Genomic DNA, 17,334 nt, shown 5'->3' on the forward strand with positions numbered 1-17,334 from the left:
TTGAAGGGATGTGCAGCCTGCCTGGCATCAAGCAGGGCAGAGCAACCAGAGCCGTGCCCTAGCAACAGTCTTAGCGACGGAGGAAAAAACGCTGCATGAACAACTCCGGCTAGATGGGACCAATTATGTGTAAATCTGCACAGAGTGTCGGCTTCTGCTGCTCATCCTGAGACGCCGTCCTTCACTGAGAGAATGTGCCGAGGTGATGTGGGGGTGTTCGCCATTCAGCTGCAGAGTGTTTCTCTCAGCCTGAATGAACGTTCTGTCCTTGAGTCAGTGAATGAGAGCTCAGGAAGCTTCAGAATATATATTACTGACTTACAATCCAGCTGTTTGTAGAATATGATTATGGTATATTGTGGAGTTTATAAGGAATGTTTTGCTTTTTGGTCTTTAACAGATTTTCTTATGAGGAGTGAAATGGATCAATTCTTTTCAATCTAAACCAAAGAAAACAAACAGTGAAGAGTACAAATGTGTAAGCCATAAAGTCATGATGATGGATGTTTAAAAATATCTTCTGACAACCCATTAATGATTAATGCAGAATAACAGAGCTAAAAAAGAACTGAGACAAAAGGAATAGGGGGATAAATAATTAATGAACAGGGTGTGGTTAACAGGAGAGACGGTGTAAAAGTTTTGTGCACAGGAAGTGAATTTTTTTAATGAATGTGCTGGGTGATATATCCTTAAAATAATATCAGGATATTTTTAGGCTATGTTGCGATACATCATCACCATTGCCATGTTCTTAAGAAATAAAACATATTAGGTTTTGATCATTTTATTAAATATGCTAATCTTTAACTCATCTCAGGTGCTCAGTGGCATTGTAGCTCCACAGTTTTAACATTAAATATTTTTATTATAAAGATATGTTTGGTATCGATATTGCGACGATATTGTAGGGATGACTTAGCACTTTCACAAAATATGTGCACAATGACATTTTTTTTTTATAAATAGTCATCAGTAATGCTGATATAGTGACTAAACTGGGTAAAAGCAAGATTTAGAAAAAGCACAAATGTCTGGTAGGTTAAGAAATATCATTACTGTAATGCAGACTTTAAATGTGCAATATGTAAGAATTCATACTCTAACCAATAGGGGGCACCGTATCACCAGAGTAACCGCTAACTGCTGCTACCTGTAGCTGCCATTAGGTAGTATCCAAAATATATAGTCTCATATCATGATAATGATACAATAATGATATATTGCAGAGCCCTAAATTAATGCAGCTACAAGCAGCTAAATGAAGGAGATGCAGGAGGGTGGTCGCATCAGAAGATGAAGAGTTAAGAGTCAGTTCAGCTGCCATTCAAACAGTGTTGTCGATCATCTCATGTTGTTTATTCCAGTGCAACACTATCTTCCTTCATTAGTGATCACAATGACCCAACCCTGCGTGACACCAACCCTGTGAGGCATTTAGATACAGATGCCTGCCCCTGCACGCTCTGCTACCTGTGCACACTGTAGCTTAATCTCAACCGTCCTGAACTAGCTCTCGTAAAGCAGGATTACACATTCGCTCCTCCGCCCTGCATCCTCTGCTTGACTCCAGACAGTGTTGATTGGTTACCTGCTGAGCGACAGGCTAAGCATTATCTAAGTTGCAAACACAGGATTTTCAGCTCTCTTAAGCATGGCCAACCGCCAAACTAGCAGCGTAAGCCAGTCACTCCCAACATAAGGGAGTCCTGATTCAGGCAGTAGATGCACAGGGGAAGGAAGAGTTGATGAAGCTGTGAGTGTGATGCTGAGATAATGTGACTGGTAAACAAGTCTGTAAGCCTCTACTGGAGCTATTTCCCTTATCCAGATGGTCCAAAACAGCACGGCGTGGGCGTGAATAATAAATTCCCTTAATCCATCCATCCCGGTCTATGTGCTCTCTCATGTTGATGTCAAGCTGTTTATTCTAATTTCATAAGAACCCTGTGATGCACTCAGTACATTTGCTCTGTTGACGTGATTGCTAATGAGACATCAAGTTGTGTCATTTCAGTGATGAAGACGCTTGATGCACACTGATGAACTCCTAATTGGCGGTTGTACGTAGAGTTGCGGTGATGTGTTCATGGCATGATAACCCTTTCAGAAAATATCACTTTTATTATTTTTTAGGGTGCCCTTCCAGTGGACAAAAGGTGGTGAAGTGCCATTTAGGGTGCCCCACCACATCCAGCTGGTGCCCTATTTTCTTTTTTGCCCCTGCCCATCAGTCCGCCACTGGTGCTTCATAAACAAACTTAGACTGTATGATAACTGTGATTGTATTGTTTCAACCCTTGTTGTACCATTTCGAAGGATGTGAGCTTAACTTAGCATCTGTCCAAACGCTCCATGCTTTTTATTATTATGCCACGCAGATAATAATTGTACTCCGAAACGGAAAGATTAAATTCTGAGTAGTGCGTCACACACACAAAACTTGTCCTAAGCTCATCGACCTTTAAACACACTGCATCATCAACATTGCATGATGTCATTACTGAGTCACTTTCACTTTCAGTAATCCTTCCAGGGAAAATGAAGCATATTCAAACCAATTCCAGCATCCAGAAAATGTTTCCTGTTGCTGTTTGAGATATTTAATATTTAATAGCATCATTCTCTGTATTAAAGCACCATATGGTTCCTTTATTGGGCTAAAAACCTTTTAAAATGCTTGAAACTCTCATTATAAAGTGGATGAAATAAGTTTGGAGAATATCAGCCATTAAATGGAGCCACTGCTCCTTCAAAATGCCCTCCCTCCCTCATGTGTTTACATCTCTACATGCCTCCCTTTGTTTTCCACACCTCACTTCAAAGCCATTTTCATTATTTCTAAAGGCTTTTTGAGATCTCCCTGCCCCTACACCCCCAGACAATGACAGCATCTTCTCCCACACTGCCTCCAGATCTGTTGTTGTACAGATGTATCCAGAAATGGAGGGTTTGTTTTTGTTTCATGTGGCGCCCCCACAGCTGCTGGGGATGTTTTTCCTCAGCCCCCATAGAATGAAAACATGCAACCAGATGGGATGTAAACACCCAACTTCAGACCTAACGTGTCCACATCTCACCCAGCATCACCCAAAAACACTCATGATAAGGGATGACTTGACAAAAGACTGACTGCTGAACTTGTAAACATCTCCTCCTCAGCATCACCTGCTCCCATCCTGACATTATTTTCATTTTTTTTTTTATTTTTTTTTTTTAAGAATTGCTTTTGTAAATGAAAGGACAATCAATGAAAGTCTTGCCTGGATGTGTGATGGTGGTCCCCCGTCAGAAGGATGCGCGTCAGTCGGTGAAGCACAAAGGGTCGTTCCGCTGCTGCTGCTGCTGCTGCTGCTGGTGCTCTGCCGGTGCCAGCCTCCGCTCTGCTGTGGAGGAGAGAGAGCTGTGTGCACGCTGAGCTGAGGACACACACGATTGGACAAGAAGCGAGACCACTGACAGTGCACGCACAATATGACTACCGTCCCAAGTGTGTTACATAACGCATGAGGCATGACTTAACCGTTGACTGCCCTCGATCATATAGAACATAGGCTGCAGGCAGCCTGGTGTATAATATGTAGGCTACATGCGCTGATGATGTCACTTTAAACTGAGTGTTGTCCTTTTGCTTAAGCGTGCCATTTCAACACATGGAATATTCCTCGATGCATTATTCATAAGTAAGTGTGCTCATCGCCAAAATACATGTCAAATTTGAGCATTTTTATTCAGAATCGGAAAAAATGCTCCATAAATGATGCCTCACAGTTCTCGCATGCATTTGTTGAATATGATATTTCCTCAAGGCCATGACGGCGCCGGCTAAAAATGCACAACATGATAGGTGTGTGTGTATGTGTGTGTGTCTGTGTATGTGTGATGTGCATGAAGCCGAATACAGCGTGTTGACTTCCTCTGACTGTATGAGCGAGTTTGCTCTCCATGGTGCTGAAATCAGCGAGGTAGGCGCTGCTCATGTCCCAATTTATGTCTTTCCATATGCAGGTTTGATCAGGTAAACATATCATCATGTTTGCCTGAGCACCTGCTACTGAATTAACTATATAGAGACATCAGTGCAGCTATTTTAGCCAAGAGGACTCAAATGTTGTCATGTGTCTTTATGAAATAACTTGTAGGTCATGTGTTCATGCTGCGTCTTGCCAGGGGTGCACAGATGTTCATCATTACAAGTGTGTCTGGTTGGGTGGGGAGGATGCTCCTGACACTGGGTGGTACTGGATGAAGTGAAAGCATGTGACTTATGGGAAGCAGTTTGTCTTCTTATCACTGAGGCCCTCTGCTGGAACAGTAATAAAACTAAATGGCTTGACAGTAAAATCACCATCACTGTGACCTGATTTACTACAGCATCACTGCAGTTTGTTGTGCTGTGCCATTCATAAGCTCCTTACCTCCAACCAATCATCCAAACTTTTATTTTCATTTATTATAACTCACAACAAACAGGCTCCATTAGACAAAAAAATAAATTAAGTAATCCAAATCTCCAGACGCCCCAAGATCTCAAAATGATTTGAAAAGACATCATTTACATCCTTGATGTACCATGAACCCACTTCAGACAGAGTGCAACACTTTTAGCTTAGTGACTACAGTAAAGAAGACTTCAACTTTGAATGTAAACATACAACATCTTTCCAAATCTATTTTGGGATCTCAAGGAGACTTGGATCATGCTGGATGACCTGTATGGACCTTTATGTTTTCTAACGTTTTAAAACAAGCCTCCAGCTACTTTAGTTGTTGGGGAGAATGCTGCAATGCTGTTTTGCTGTGAAGCTCCAGAAATATTTTTTGCAGTGCAAAACTTCACCTGACTTTATCGGCGTGGAATAAGTAGATAATGACTCAAATTTCATTTTTGGGTGAACCTTTCCTTTAAGCTCTACACATCAATGTGAAACACATGTCTATCATTTTTTGTTCTTGATGCAAATCAACTTTTAAATGTTTTCACAAACTACATTAACATTTCTTTGTTCCTTATCTGCATTATTGCGCCTTGTTTCAGTGTAAACTGAAAGAAATATGTCAGATATGTTGACCTTGAGGTTATTCTACATGTAGAATCTACAATACAGGATTAGAAAAAAATAATGCAAGACTGCAATATGGTAAATAACAGACTCTGGAAGACTTTTTATTTATTTTTTATTTGATATGGCAAGGTTTACTTCCTTTAAAGAGTCATTATTTTGATATGGAGACACATCCCTCCATCCTAATCATCTCCTAAACACAGCATGACACAGTTTAAAGCAACCACTTTAAAGCAACATAGAAATTGCAACGAATTTTGCGTGATTTGGCGCCCTCCACAGTTTATACATAGGCCTACAAATAGCCTAAATACAAATCCCAGGTCTGTAGAAATGTTATGTCTTGAAAATATGTATCTTGAAATAAATGCTTTGACGTATGTATGTATGTAACGCTGTGACCCAACCCTCTCATTGAAGTTACATAGTGCAGAAACAAGTGGTTGGGGGCAGAGACAGGGACACCATTCACCCAATTACAAGACACTGTACCATCAAAATTAATTTGAAGCTGTTGTTTTTAAGGTAAAAAAGTTACATAATGTTGATTTAATCTTTGGATGTGGTGGCATGTGTATCTGGCTGATGCATTCAGGTAACAAGAAGATAACGTTTTTTTCCCTTGAGTTTTCTCAACATTTGAATTGTGAAATGAGCCCCGGTGTCTCTGACCTCCTTAGCTGTGATGCTAAACACAAGAAAGAAAAAAATTGTAAGTTATATAAATTATATGCTCACTTCGAATTGAATGAAATAAATGAATTCATTTGATGTTGTTGTGAATATGTACTGTCACTATGTTTATATACTACTAGTGTCAGTTTTCTTAACAGACATGGTGTCTCTGTCTTCTGCCCAGGAACAGCAGATGTAAATTAGTGGAACAGTTAAGCAGCTGCAAACTGTCCCCGTCAAATAAACAGATAAATAAATAAATAAAAATATACAAATAAATTAATTATTTCCATCATTTGAGATGCCAAACCCTTAACCTGTTGTTCATTTCTATTTATTTATAACACTGAAATGTTTGCAATGCTGCAAAAACAAAAAACAGACATCTAAGTGCACATCTGAAAGCTGGTCAGGACTGAAAAATGTCTGTAAAATCTGTTTAAAAGCACTTAAACAAAGAAACACTGGTCTGTACTGTGCGGTGTGAACTGTTAAATAAGGTGTTATATAGCCTGATTTTCCCAGATGACGTGAATGCAGCATTTGTCCTCATTTCTATATATACGGGAGTGATTGAGTTGTAACAAGTAGCAATGACCACTAGAGGTCACTGGTGTTATTTACAATGTGTTTGATGCAGTTGAATGGCTCCCCATGAGGGCTGAATGTTTTGGGTTTCCTGTGATCTCTCTCTCTCTCTCTCTCTCTCTCTCTCTCTCTCTCTCTCTCTCTCACACACACACACACACCATTTAAATGCACGACACCTCTGCCTTCATCTTATTTAACCATGCTTCTGTTTTCTGAAGATCTAATTCTCTCCTCTTCAAATGTCATCCCCCTTAACACTGAATCAAATATTAAATTTCATCCTCTTTTTATTATGATTTATTCCACACAATTTAAAAATCTTTCACTAAATAGCGTGTGAAACTGCAAATTCATGACGTTTCTTTAAAAACTTTATGATCACCTTGCCACACAGTGTCTTCAGACTATCTCTGTGTAAAATCTAATCTAATCTAATCTGATCTGACATGTCCTTGGAAGCTTTCAGGCTCTCACAGACTTTGTGATAAGGAGGACTATGACTCTGTTTTAGGTTTTTTCTGAAAACTTGACCAACATCTAAAAAGTAACTGAGGAAGGAGCAAAATTGACAATAGTTTCATTTTATTGTAATTTAATTCACTGGTTAACATCAGAATTCCAGCTCTAAAGCAGAGCCTTATTCTCTAGTGTTGACGGTTCAGTAATCGGCTGCTAAACCACCACCAACTCAAACTTCCCCACATGGACTCTCGTGTCTGTGTCTTGTGGCGGTCCGTTGCCTCTATAGTGTGCGTCTGCTCGGAGGTCTGTGACATGAAATTGTTTGGGAAGCCCTGCACTGAGCGACCATGTGGGCGTGTTTCTCTCGGCCCAACAGTCTCCGCTCTTGTGTGGAGTCCAGAGCGCAAAACGCACTTCTTCTGGTGCGACCGGGGAGCGCAAAAGTAGCAGCTCTCCGACCCTGACGCGCACACCATCTCCGACTCCGGCTGCCCCCCGAATCCAACTCCAACTGAGCGGGAAAAAACAAGAGAGTTTCTTCACATCTCCCGGTGACTCCTCCAGCCATGGACGCATCCCGACTCGTAACGCTATACCTGGGCCTGCTGCTTGTTTTCCTTGGGAATATACCGTGTTTCCAGTCTGCTGCTATCATCTCTCCCTCTGCGCCGAGGAGAAGCAGGGGAGCCAGGATCTCTCATCAGGACGGACAAAGGTCATCCAAATTCCTAAAAGACATTTTCGCGTCCTCGCATCCTACCGCGGGCCACCACAAAGAAGAGCTAAAGGACGCTATTGTGCCGCATGAATACATGCTCTCCATATACAGGACATACTCGGCTGCAGAGAAGCTCGGACTAAACGCAAGCTTTTTCCGCTCCTCTAAATCTGCCAACACCATAACAAGTTTTGTGGACAGAGGAACAGGTTGGTTTCAGTCCGCTGCCAGCTCCATCAGCTCGGTCTTGCATAATTCTGTGGCAACTGTTTTTCCTCAACTGACTGCTCTAATATTCTTCTCTTGCACAGGAGTTAATTAAAAGTGGCTAAAAACTGCAGACAAACTACTTTTACGCACGTTTTAAATCAGGCAAGAAACCCACGCAAATGCACTTTTACGCGCACAAAATATCAATAAATCAAGAATAAGTGTTTAAAATAGAAATGTCTTGAAAGCTGCAGGATTATATGTTGTTCACGAGCGGTTTCGTGGTTGTTTTTGGCGCACAGCCGCTGAATCATGCAACTTTTTCCCCGAGTATTAAGTTATATTACACTTAAATTAACCTCAGGGTTACACGACAGTAAAACACTAATTAAGGCGCTCTCTAAATGAAGGCTGTAAATCACTGTCAGCGCAGGCTGCAAACTATTCTGCTCCCAACCACCACGTGAAAACAGAGCAAACTTTTTTTCCCCCCAGCACTCAGCGGCTGATTCATTTTGGGTTTTTTTTTTATTCATCTCCAAACGCACACAAGTTAAAAATAAATCCGATTATTTAAATCACAAAATGAGATTCACCTCAAAAAAATCCAACACACATTAAAAAAGTTCAGTCTGTTGCCATTGTGGTGCCCAGTTTGGCCCGCTTGTGCTGACAAAGGGGAGCTGTGGGGGCCACGGCAGAGCGGGTCGGTGTGAGAAGCAGGTGTTTGGGTCAGTTAACATGTGTAACCAAGTGATTCGACCAGCCCGCGAGGACAAACACAATCTGATAAACACAAACACATCCAACACACACACGGGGACATAAGCCGAGTTAATCTTTGCAGGAGAAATAAAAGCTATCTTTGTTTGCCTTCCCTCCTGCATGAAAAACTCCCGAGCACTCAGCTCTCGGACGCGGAGTGCGCGCTGCAAAAAATATCCATCCCAAGACCAGAGTCGGCTGCTTCAATCATAGACTCGTCTGCCTACGAAGTGAGGGGGCAGCTGCACTTATTTCAAGTGTGAATCGACTTTTATTTCAAGATTTAAGTTCAGTGAAATGTAATGTTTTAAAAGCTTATTTCAAGGTTGGACCCATTTTCCTAGAAACGCACCAAGCTGCGATGAGAAGAAGCGCTGCGCTTTCACACATTTGCTCGTTTCCACACAAGCCAGCGGGCTTTTAAGAATGAAACATCGAGCTAAACGGCTCGCCCGTGTCACCATTTCTTGCAGTGTGAGCTGATTTGATAGGAAAAACGCCTCACTTTCTCCTGTGATTTTGATGTGATGTGTCACTGGCTCTGACCCCGAGCTGGACCCTCTGAGAGCTGCTTGGCATCGAACGGCTGATTGGAGTATTTGAACTCGGTGATCTAATTGAGTGTTCATGTCATAACATATCAAACACTGTCTATTCTCCCATAATGACCCAGCTCGGCCGCGGTGGGCACATCACCAAAAAACGAAGAGGGGAGAAAAGAGGAAAAAAAAAAATAAATGAAAGAGCACTTCCTCCGCTGTGAAGTGGCTCGTATTTTTACTGCGGAACCTCCCTTTGCGACCGCCACTTTAATTACGGAAAATTATTTTTCTTCCCGTTCTTTCAGCTCATGCGCCTTTGGTTTCTTTTGGGATTCGTCCCAGCGTCCCCTAAGTGTTGCATTGCATTAACCTGCAGAATGAACCTCAGCTGGGAGTTTTCTCCTCCATCAGAAGGGGGGAATACACACGGGGGCAGCTTTTTTTTTTTTTTTGACGCGTTAAGTAACAGGTTTCGCGTCTTTTACGCATTATTCATCCGCGCAGAGACAGCTTTACTGAGTGCACCCGTGATCTACGGCTTCTTTGGCGTTCACACTTTTGTAGGTAAATGAAATTCGCTTATAAAACCAGGCGGGGTGTTTCCTGGAGGTCAGAAAAGGCAAGATCAGAAAAGAATAACCCGAATCTGAAAATTACTTTTGGCACTTGGGGTAACTCATTAAAGCGCAGATGGTGCAGCCCGGCCTCTCTCTCTCTCTCTCTCTCTCTCTCTCTCTCTCTCTGTCTCTCTCTCTCTCCCTCCCTCTCTCTCCAAACAGAGGCATAGATGACAAAAACATGTTTTGCATTTGTTCGAATACAAGCAACAAGGTCAAGCAAAAGTGCACAGGATGCCGGGTTTTTTAAAGCGAGCAGTAAAAAATCCACCGCACTCTCCGCCAATTATCCACCGTCAAGCATCTTACGCGTAATGGAAAAAATTGGGTCTTTTTACATAATAATGAAATTAAGAAAACTTTTCTCAATTCTTTTTTTTTTTTTTTTATCTGTCAACACGAATATCTCTCAATCTCTCCAGCAGTGTTTTCAGTCAGTCAGTCGGTCAGTCCGTGCAGGCGCGTTTTAAGGCGGAATGTTGTCGTTGGCAGGATGAGATGAAATATAAGAGGGGAAGTGCTTTAATGAGGAAGCTGGGAATTCAGAACTGTTAATTATTTGGTGAACTTGTATTCGATTTGTTTGAGGTCTTATAAAAAAAAAGAAAAGAAAAAAGAGCCCTAATGCAGACCATACGCGCAAAGTCACTGAAACACACAGCACAAGGTTTCAATCTGCTTTTTTTACTGTTTGACTCGGCAGGGTTCACGGAGGGAAACTGACAACTACATTCAAATATCTCCTCGGAACAGGGTTTTGCAAATGATATCACAGGGGTGTTTGCATGGAGGCACGTCGCTTTTATTTTTTAAAAACACGTCGGGATATTAGTGGAGACAAGCAACCGAGGAAACACGCTTCTATTTATTTATTTATTTCTATCACGAAACATCGATCTTAATTCCGCTTTGAAGTTTAAAACGGTGGATTATTAAATAATAAGAACATAATATATATTAAAATAGACCGTGTTTGTTCATTTATTCCAACGCTTTTTGAGATTTTTCTTGATTTTAATGTGAAACTCTGCGCCACATTCTGCTTTTACGCACACCACTGACAGTCGCTGCAGGAAAAGTGTCGACAAAATGCAGAAAGTACAACAATTATTGCACTCTTATTTGCCGTTTTCGTAACAAAAAAAGATATAAACGGAAAATAATACAAAATAACTTCATATGGTGGATTTTTGGGGGGTAAAGCCGAGAAACATTCCACTGTATCTACACTTTAATACGCCGAAAACTGCAGCTTGATGTGCGTGATAACATGTGCTGAGCATAAATCACTCTGATCCCAAATAGATTTAAAAAGCACCGTGAGAGGCTGAATTCCTTGTTTGTTAAATGCAGACTCGTAACGTGCTCTGTTAACGCCTTCTCCTGCATTGTTATGTCCCCGTCTCATTGGTCGGAGTATTTGCAGGCCTCCTGGGTCTCCAGCAGGGAATAATGCATTAATTGTGTATTGTTCAGTTGAGTGTACAGTATGTCGCCCTTGGTCCGTTGTGTCTGGCAGCACCCAGGGGCCTTCACATCACTAGGCCCCTTGTTTTTCCCCCCTCTTTCTTTTCTTTCTTTGCCTTTACAACCCTGCAAGAGTTCTAAACCAAACTACAAACTAAGAAAAAAACAAAAAGAAAAAACGCATTTTCTGATGTTCCGACTGCAGCTCGGATTTAAGAGGGAAAAGTTTACTTCCACTCTGTCAGGGAGCTGGAAATGAATAATCAGTCTGTCATCGGGTGAAATGAAAGCAGAAGTATTTTCATTAAAACACGCTGGCTTTGATTAGAATCTGGTATTAATTACATTTTCGCCAGATTTGATTGGATTGTTGTCACTGGAAAAAAAAAGCTCATGTTTGGCTGTGTGGCGGCAGGTGATTGGTGGGAAACATACAAGCAAGATCAGAATCGTCCTGCACACGAAGGGAAGATTGTTTCCTTTAGATTGCAAAAATGTTCACTTCTGCATGAAATCAAATTAAGAAACTACAGTTTCAGGGAGGAAGACTTCGGAGGATTTGGCCTTCTGCAGTACATTTGATATTATTATGGGGAGGAGTGTGTTAGAATTGAATGAAATGAGAGGGAATCAGAGGGAAAACAGACATAAAAAGTGGCTTTATGTGTTTATGAATCGACGCTGGATTAGCAGCAAACCTCTCACCAATACTACACGTGGTGTTTTTTTCCAAACTTGAGGACTTGTCAGCTGCGGTTTGTTTCAGGCAGGTTCAGGGTGGACATTTGAAAAACAAGAAAGAGAGAGAGGGAGAGAGAGGGAGAGAAGGCCTCTGTGGGAGAATGTGAGTCCCCCCCTCCCTCCCTCCATCCCTCTGAACACTGTACACCCTAAGTGAATCTGACTGCAATTATTTTCTTCTTTTATCCTTGCAGACGATCTTTTGCACTCTCCTCTGCGAAGACAAAAGTATCTGTTTGATGTCTCAACCCTTTCAGACAAAGAGGAGCTGGTCGGGGCGGAATTAAGGATATTTAGGAGAGCGCCCGGGGATTTGCAGACTTCCCTGCAGACGGCGGGTCTGTACGACATCCAGGTCTACCCCTGCCGCTCCGACAGACTGCTGGACTCCAGGTCTCTGGACCCGCTGGACTCCACCAAGGCCGGCTGGGAGGTTCTGGACGTGTGGGAAATGTTTAAAGCACACCAGCACCATTATCATCACCCCCACCATCATCACCATCACTTCCACGGCAACCAGCAGCTCTGCTTCCAGCTGCGCGTCACTCTCGGCAAGTCGGACACCGAGGTGGACCTGAGGCAGCTGGGGCTGGACAGGAGCGGCCGGCCCCAGCGGGAGAAGGCCATCCTGGTGGCCTACACCCGCTCCAAGAAGAGGGAGAACCTGTTCAACGAGATGAAGGAGAAGATCAAGTCGCGGAGGTCGGTGGGGGAGAGGGAGGAGGAGGCGGTGGTGAAGGTGAAGCCAGCGGAGGAGGGGGCGTCGCTGCGGGGGGTGAAAGGAGAGGGGCCCCGGCGGCGGCGGAGGACCGCGCTGAGCAACCGGCACGGGAAGAGGCACGGGAAGAAATCCAAATCCAGGTGCAGCAAAAAGGCGCTGCACGTGAATTTCAAAGAGCTGGGCTGGGACGACTGGATCATCGCGCCCCTGGATTACGAGGCGTACCACTGCGAAGGGGTGTGCGACTTCCCCCTCAGGTCGCACCTCGAGCCGACCAACCACGCCATCATACAGACGCTCATGAACTCCATGGACCCGAACAGCACCCCGCCCAGCTGCTGCGTCCCCACCAAACTCAGCCCCATCAGCATCCTGTACATAGACTCAGGCAATAACGTGGTGTACAAACAGTACGAGGACATGGTGGTGGAGCAGTGCGGGTGCAGGTAGCGGCCCTTATCATCAAAAAAATAAATAAATAAAAAAAAAACACTTCAAAAGACAGAAAAATCAAAGATAAGTCTTGATGGGTCCCAGGTCTGATATGCTTTGACGCATGACGCGCCGTACTCAAAAGGGATGCACGCAAAGGCGATATCTGCTATTTATTCAGACTCAGTACAGTCACAATAACTCACACTCTCTGCCTTAAAGTGTTGCGCCTTCGTTCCCATCCGTGCAACAAGTCACCGCTCATCAAACAGGCTTTTGTTTCCCAGAGAGCGAGACGTGTCCATATGGCACAAGGGATGGGTACAAGGCGAGATGGGAGCCCATTGAGTCCGACCGTGCACCTGTTCGTGCCGAGGCCAGAGGACAGTGGGCTCTGCCTGTCAGCGCTTTGTTGCAGCTCTGCCGTGTGATCCTGCCAGCCAGGCCCCGGACTCTTTTGGGTATGTGCATCCAGGCCGTAATTGCCACTGTCCAGCTGGAGTCATTACAGGCCCGAGCAAGTGCCTGTTTTTCTAAAAAGGGGGGTGAATGTCTAATCTACCACACACACACACACACACACACACACACACACACACACACACACACACACACACTGAGAGAAACTGGTCTGAGGAGAGGAGATAAGATGGTGGTGGGAATGCCTTCAAGAGATTTTTTTTTTTTTTTTCCTTACTGGAGACCAGTGGAGAGGCGCTGGGAGAGGCGACGCGCCGCCTTTGTGGACAGAAAGGACACAAAACCAGACTTGTGCCTGACTGGGGCCCTGTTGTATAAAACAAAAAAAAGAAATAAATGAAAGCACACATAACTGAAGCGAACTTTTTGCTCAAAAGTCTGCATCTTTACGAAATGCACTTCCACAACTGACTGTCTGCGCCAAGGACGTGCGGTCAGCAGAGTCTCTGAGGACGAAAATATTCGACAAAAGACTCGCAAACGAGACGATATTTAAATGCACATTAGCTTTGAATGCACTGCTGTTCGTTTTTTTTTTTTTGTTTTTTTTTTGAGCTGTAAATATTTGTACAGTTGAAAAACTCTACAAAGTGCAACGAATGAAGAAATGAGAAAACGGCATTTCTTTGTAAATATACAAAATGCACTCAAATCGGTATAATTTCTATTCTATAATTATTTTATTATTTGTGATGTACAGAGTTTCATGATAATCATATATTTCTTACATTGATAAGAGTAATTTAAGGTGTATTCGATATTGTTCTTTTTTTTGCAGAGGGTGGAAAATACCATTATTAATGTCTACCTCATAATTGCATATAGGATCCGAGTTTTGAGGTGCATTCAGTTAGAGTGTAAAGAGCTTTTACAATGATATATAAGATCATTTATATACATATATTACTGGATAATATTCCACACCATTACTGTACAAATAAAATTCAAAACAAAGTCTGCTACTTCTGATGATTAATGAAACCTTTTCTGCATCCATGTCATTCATTTTAAAGGAGCACTGTGCAAGTTTTAAAGGGGCTTTAAACAAAAAACATACAAAGCCAGATCTGTTGATGTAAGGAATAGCAGTTTGCAAGAGCAAACATGAGTTTTAGATGTGGTTTAAAGCCACATGTTTACATTTTTATTTGTAAACATTAGAGCAAAACAGGCTGTATTTTAAGTTATGATAGGGTGAAAACAAAATGAGCAGTCCTACAGCTCAAGAATACACAACTGGTTTCATAGTGCACCTTTAAGTGTTTTCAAGTTTGAGTCTGATTTCCCTAAAAAACACAAAAATCCACTTACATCACTGCAGGACATTTCTTTATGAGCGGTCAATAATTTATTGTTTTTTTTAAAAATAAATGTTTGGAAGTGGAAGTTAAAAAAGTAATGATGTTACTGGGATTATTTAAATCACATAGGGCCTGAATATCTTCCAATGGTCTAATTCTCAAACCTACAACCATGAATACTTAAAAAATATTAGGTTTTTCCTTTCTGGATGATTAAAGGGCAACACTTTTACACATTAAGTTTGTTAAGTGTTTGCAGGTTTTTGGGTGTACTGTTGCATGGGTGAAAAAGAGTAATTAAAAGTCTTTTGTGGCTCTAGAGGAAGCTGTATATTATCTGATCAATTGCCTCCACTGAAGTCACTTAGTGTCTAAGTTGCATTGTGGGTAATGTAGGCACCAGGTTTTGAAAAGAAAGAAGAATGTGGAATAAAAAATGTTGAGATTTCTGGTTCTGCTCAATCGATTTAGATGATTTGTTTTTAAGCTGTCCAAAATGAGTCCAACAGTGAGTACAAAACTTGACCAGTTTGGTGCCTACATTACCCACAATGCAACTTAGCCACTGAGTGACAGCACTGGAGGTTATTTATCAGATTACATACAGCTTCCTGGGAGTCACAAAATGCTTTTTAATACTTTCTTTTGCATATGCTACTACTCTCCAAGACCTGTAAACACACTTTAATATGTACATTTGGTGGAGGTACCCTTTAAAGATCCCCTCCACACATGTGTTAAGGCACACATAAAATGTATGTGTGTGTCTGTGTTTTTTTTCCAGGATAAAAGTAAAATTACCACATTCAAATATTTAAAATGTCACCTATTCCTTCTCCGTCATTAAAAAGTCCAGAATATATGAATATTCAAATATTTTTAATTTCACAAGTTTAACTGCTGGACGCAAGATGTCTCCTAGTTCACTGTAAAGTCAGTTCTCAATGTATGTGCACCAGAGGCTTTAAGAGTCCACATCACACTTGTGAGGCTGAATACTGAACCAGAGTGGCTTTTTGTGATGTCACAAATCATGCTGGTAGGCTCGCCTCTTAAAGGAGACGTTTGCCCAATAAATGAAAATGCACTCATTATCTACTCGTTCCCATGCTGATAGAGAGTTGGGTGAGGTTTGTGGTCTGTAAAACATTTCTGGAGCTTCACAGCAGAACAGTGTTGCAGCATTCTCCTAAACAGCTGAAGTAGATGGAGACTTGTTTCAGAACGTAAAAACAACAGAAAAAAACAACAACCTAAAATGGCTCCTTACAGCTGGTCCAGTGTGATGCAAGTCTCCCAAACACCCAGAGATCTCAAATTGATTTGAAAAGACTTTATTTACACCCCTTTGAAAGCCAAAATCTTTGCTGTAGCTGCTAAGCTAAAAGTGTTAGCATTCGGAAGTGAGTCCACCAGCTTTGAGGGTGTAAATAATATATTTTCAAATCAATTTGGGCTCTCTTGGCTTCCAGAGATATATTACGCTGAAAAAGCTGCATGGAACCATCTTATTTATTTATTTTTTTCTGTGTTTTTACACGAAAAACAAGTCCCCATCTACTGCAGTTGTTTGGGAGAATGCAGCAACACTGTTTTGCTGTGAAGCTCCAGAAATGTTTAGTGGACTACGACACTACGACACACCTGTCTTTCCATCGGCATGGGGGTGAGTTGTGACAGAATTTTAATTTCTGGGTGAACCTCTCCTTTAAAATCAGTTTTCCAGTGATCACAGAGATAATTTCCACTTTGAGGAATGGGTAACAGCCCTCTAGTGATAAATGGTGCTCATACATCATTCTACACAGTGAAGCTCTAACATTTATCTTTAGGAACGAGAACAAAAACATGTTTTTGAGTGGAGAGGGACTTTAAATATGCTCATATTGCACACACAGCTTAAAAAGACAAGGTTTAAGATAATACAAAATTACTTTTTAAGAATAAAAATACTACATTATGGCACTACTATTCCATGTAGTTAAAGAGTCTTTCTAAGCTTAAGTTAAAGGTGCACTATGTCACTTTTTTAGCAACAAAACTGTAGGACATCTAGATGTGCTGTTTTTGTTCTTACTTCACATTAACTCATAATACACACTGTGGTTACAAATACCAATGTAAACATATGGCTTTAAAGTGCATGCAAAACTCACTTTAGCTCTTGCAAACTACGATTCTGACCTCCTTGTTTGTTTTCAGGCCTGTAAAAAAAAGTTACACCTTTAAAGAAAAAATCAAAATCAACATAATCCCCCAGGTACATATGGAGCACATACACCTGTGCCTTCAGGTATGCTCGCTAATCTATTCTTCCCCTTTGTTAACACTCTCTCATCACAGACAACAAATGTCATTAAGCATTGACTGGTTGGCATGGAACCATATGGTGACCATCCAGGCAGAAGGAAATCCACAGACCGACTGTCACTGATATGGCACTGAATGTACGAACCCCAGCTATTTCCCAATGAATTAGCCCGCCTGGGTCAAGTTTACTTAACACTTTAATGTTTCCCCAATCTGCGGATGAAAAAGTTTGAAAG

General features: G+C 41.9%; 1 protein-coding gene across 1 annotated transcript; it reads left to right on the forward strand.

The window, feature by feature from the left end:
• Nucleotides 1–7,238: 7,238 nt before the first annotated feature.
• gdf6a (growth differentiation factor 6a) lies at nucleotides 7,239–14,442 on the forward strand. Its single transcript, XM_073485395.1, has 2 exons — nucleotides 7,239–7,721; nucleotides 12,049–14,442. The coding sequence occupies exons 1-2, from the start codon at nucleotides 7,361–7,363 to the stop codon at nucleotides 13,023–13,025; spliced, it is 1,338 nt and encodes a 445-aa protein (XP_073341496.1). The 5' UTR covers nucleotides 7,239–7,360; the 3' UTR covers nucleotides 13,026–14,442.
• The last annotated feature ends 2,892 nt before the right edge of the window (nucleotides 14,443–17,334 follow it).

Source organism: Pagrus major, chromosome 17 (assembly GCF_040436345.1).
Source record: "Pagrus major chromosome 17, Pma_NU_1.0".
NCBI lineage: Eukaryota > Metazoa > Chordata > Actinopteri > Spariformes > Sparidae > Pagrus > Pagrus major.

Coding starts and splice junctions, on each gene's coding strand:
- gdf6a (XM_073485395.1), top strand. CDS start 7,361: ATGGACGCATCCCGACTCGTAACGCTATACCTGGGCCTGCTGCTTGTT. Junction 7,722..12,048: donor TTTTGTGGACAGAGGAACAG/GTTGGTTTCAGT, acceptor TTATCCTTGCAG/ACGATCTTTTGCACTCTCCT.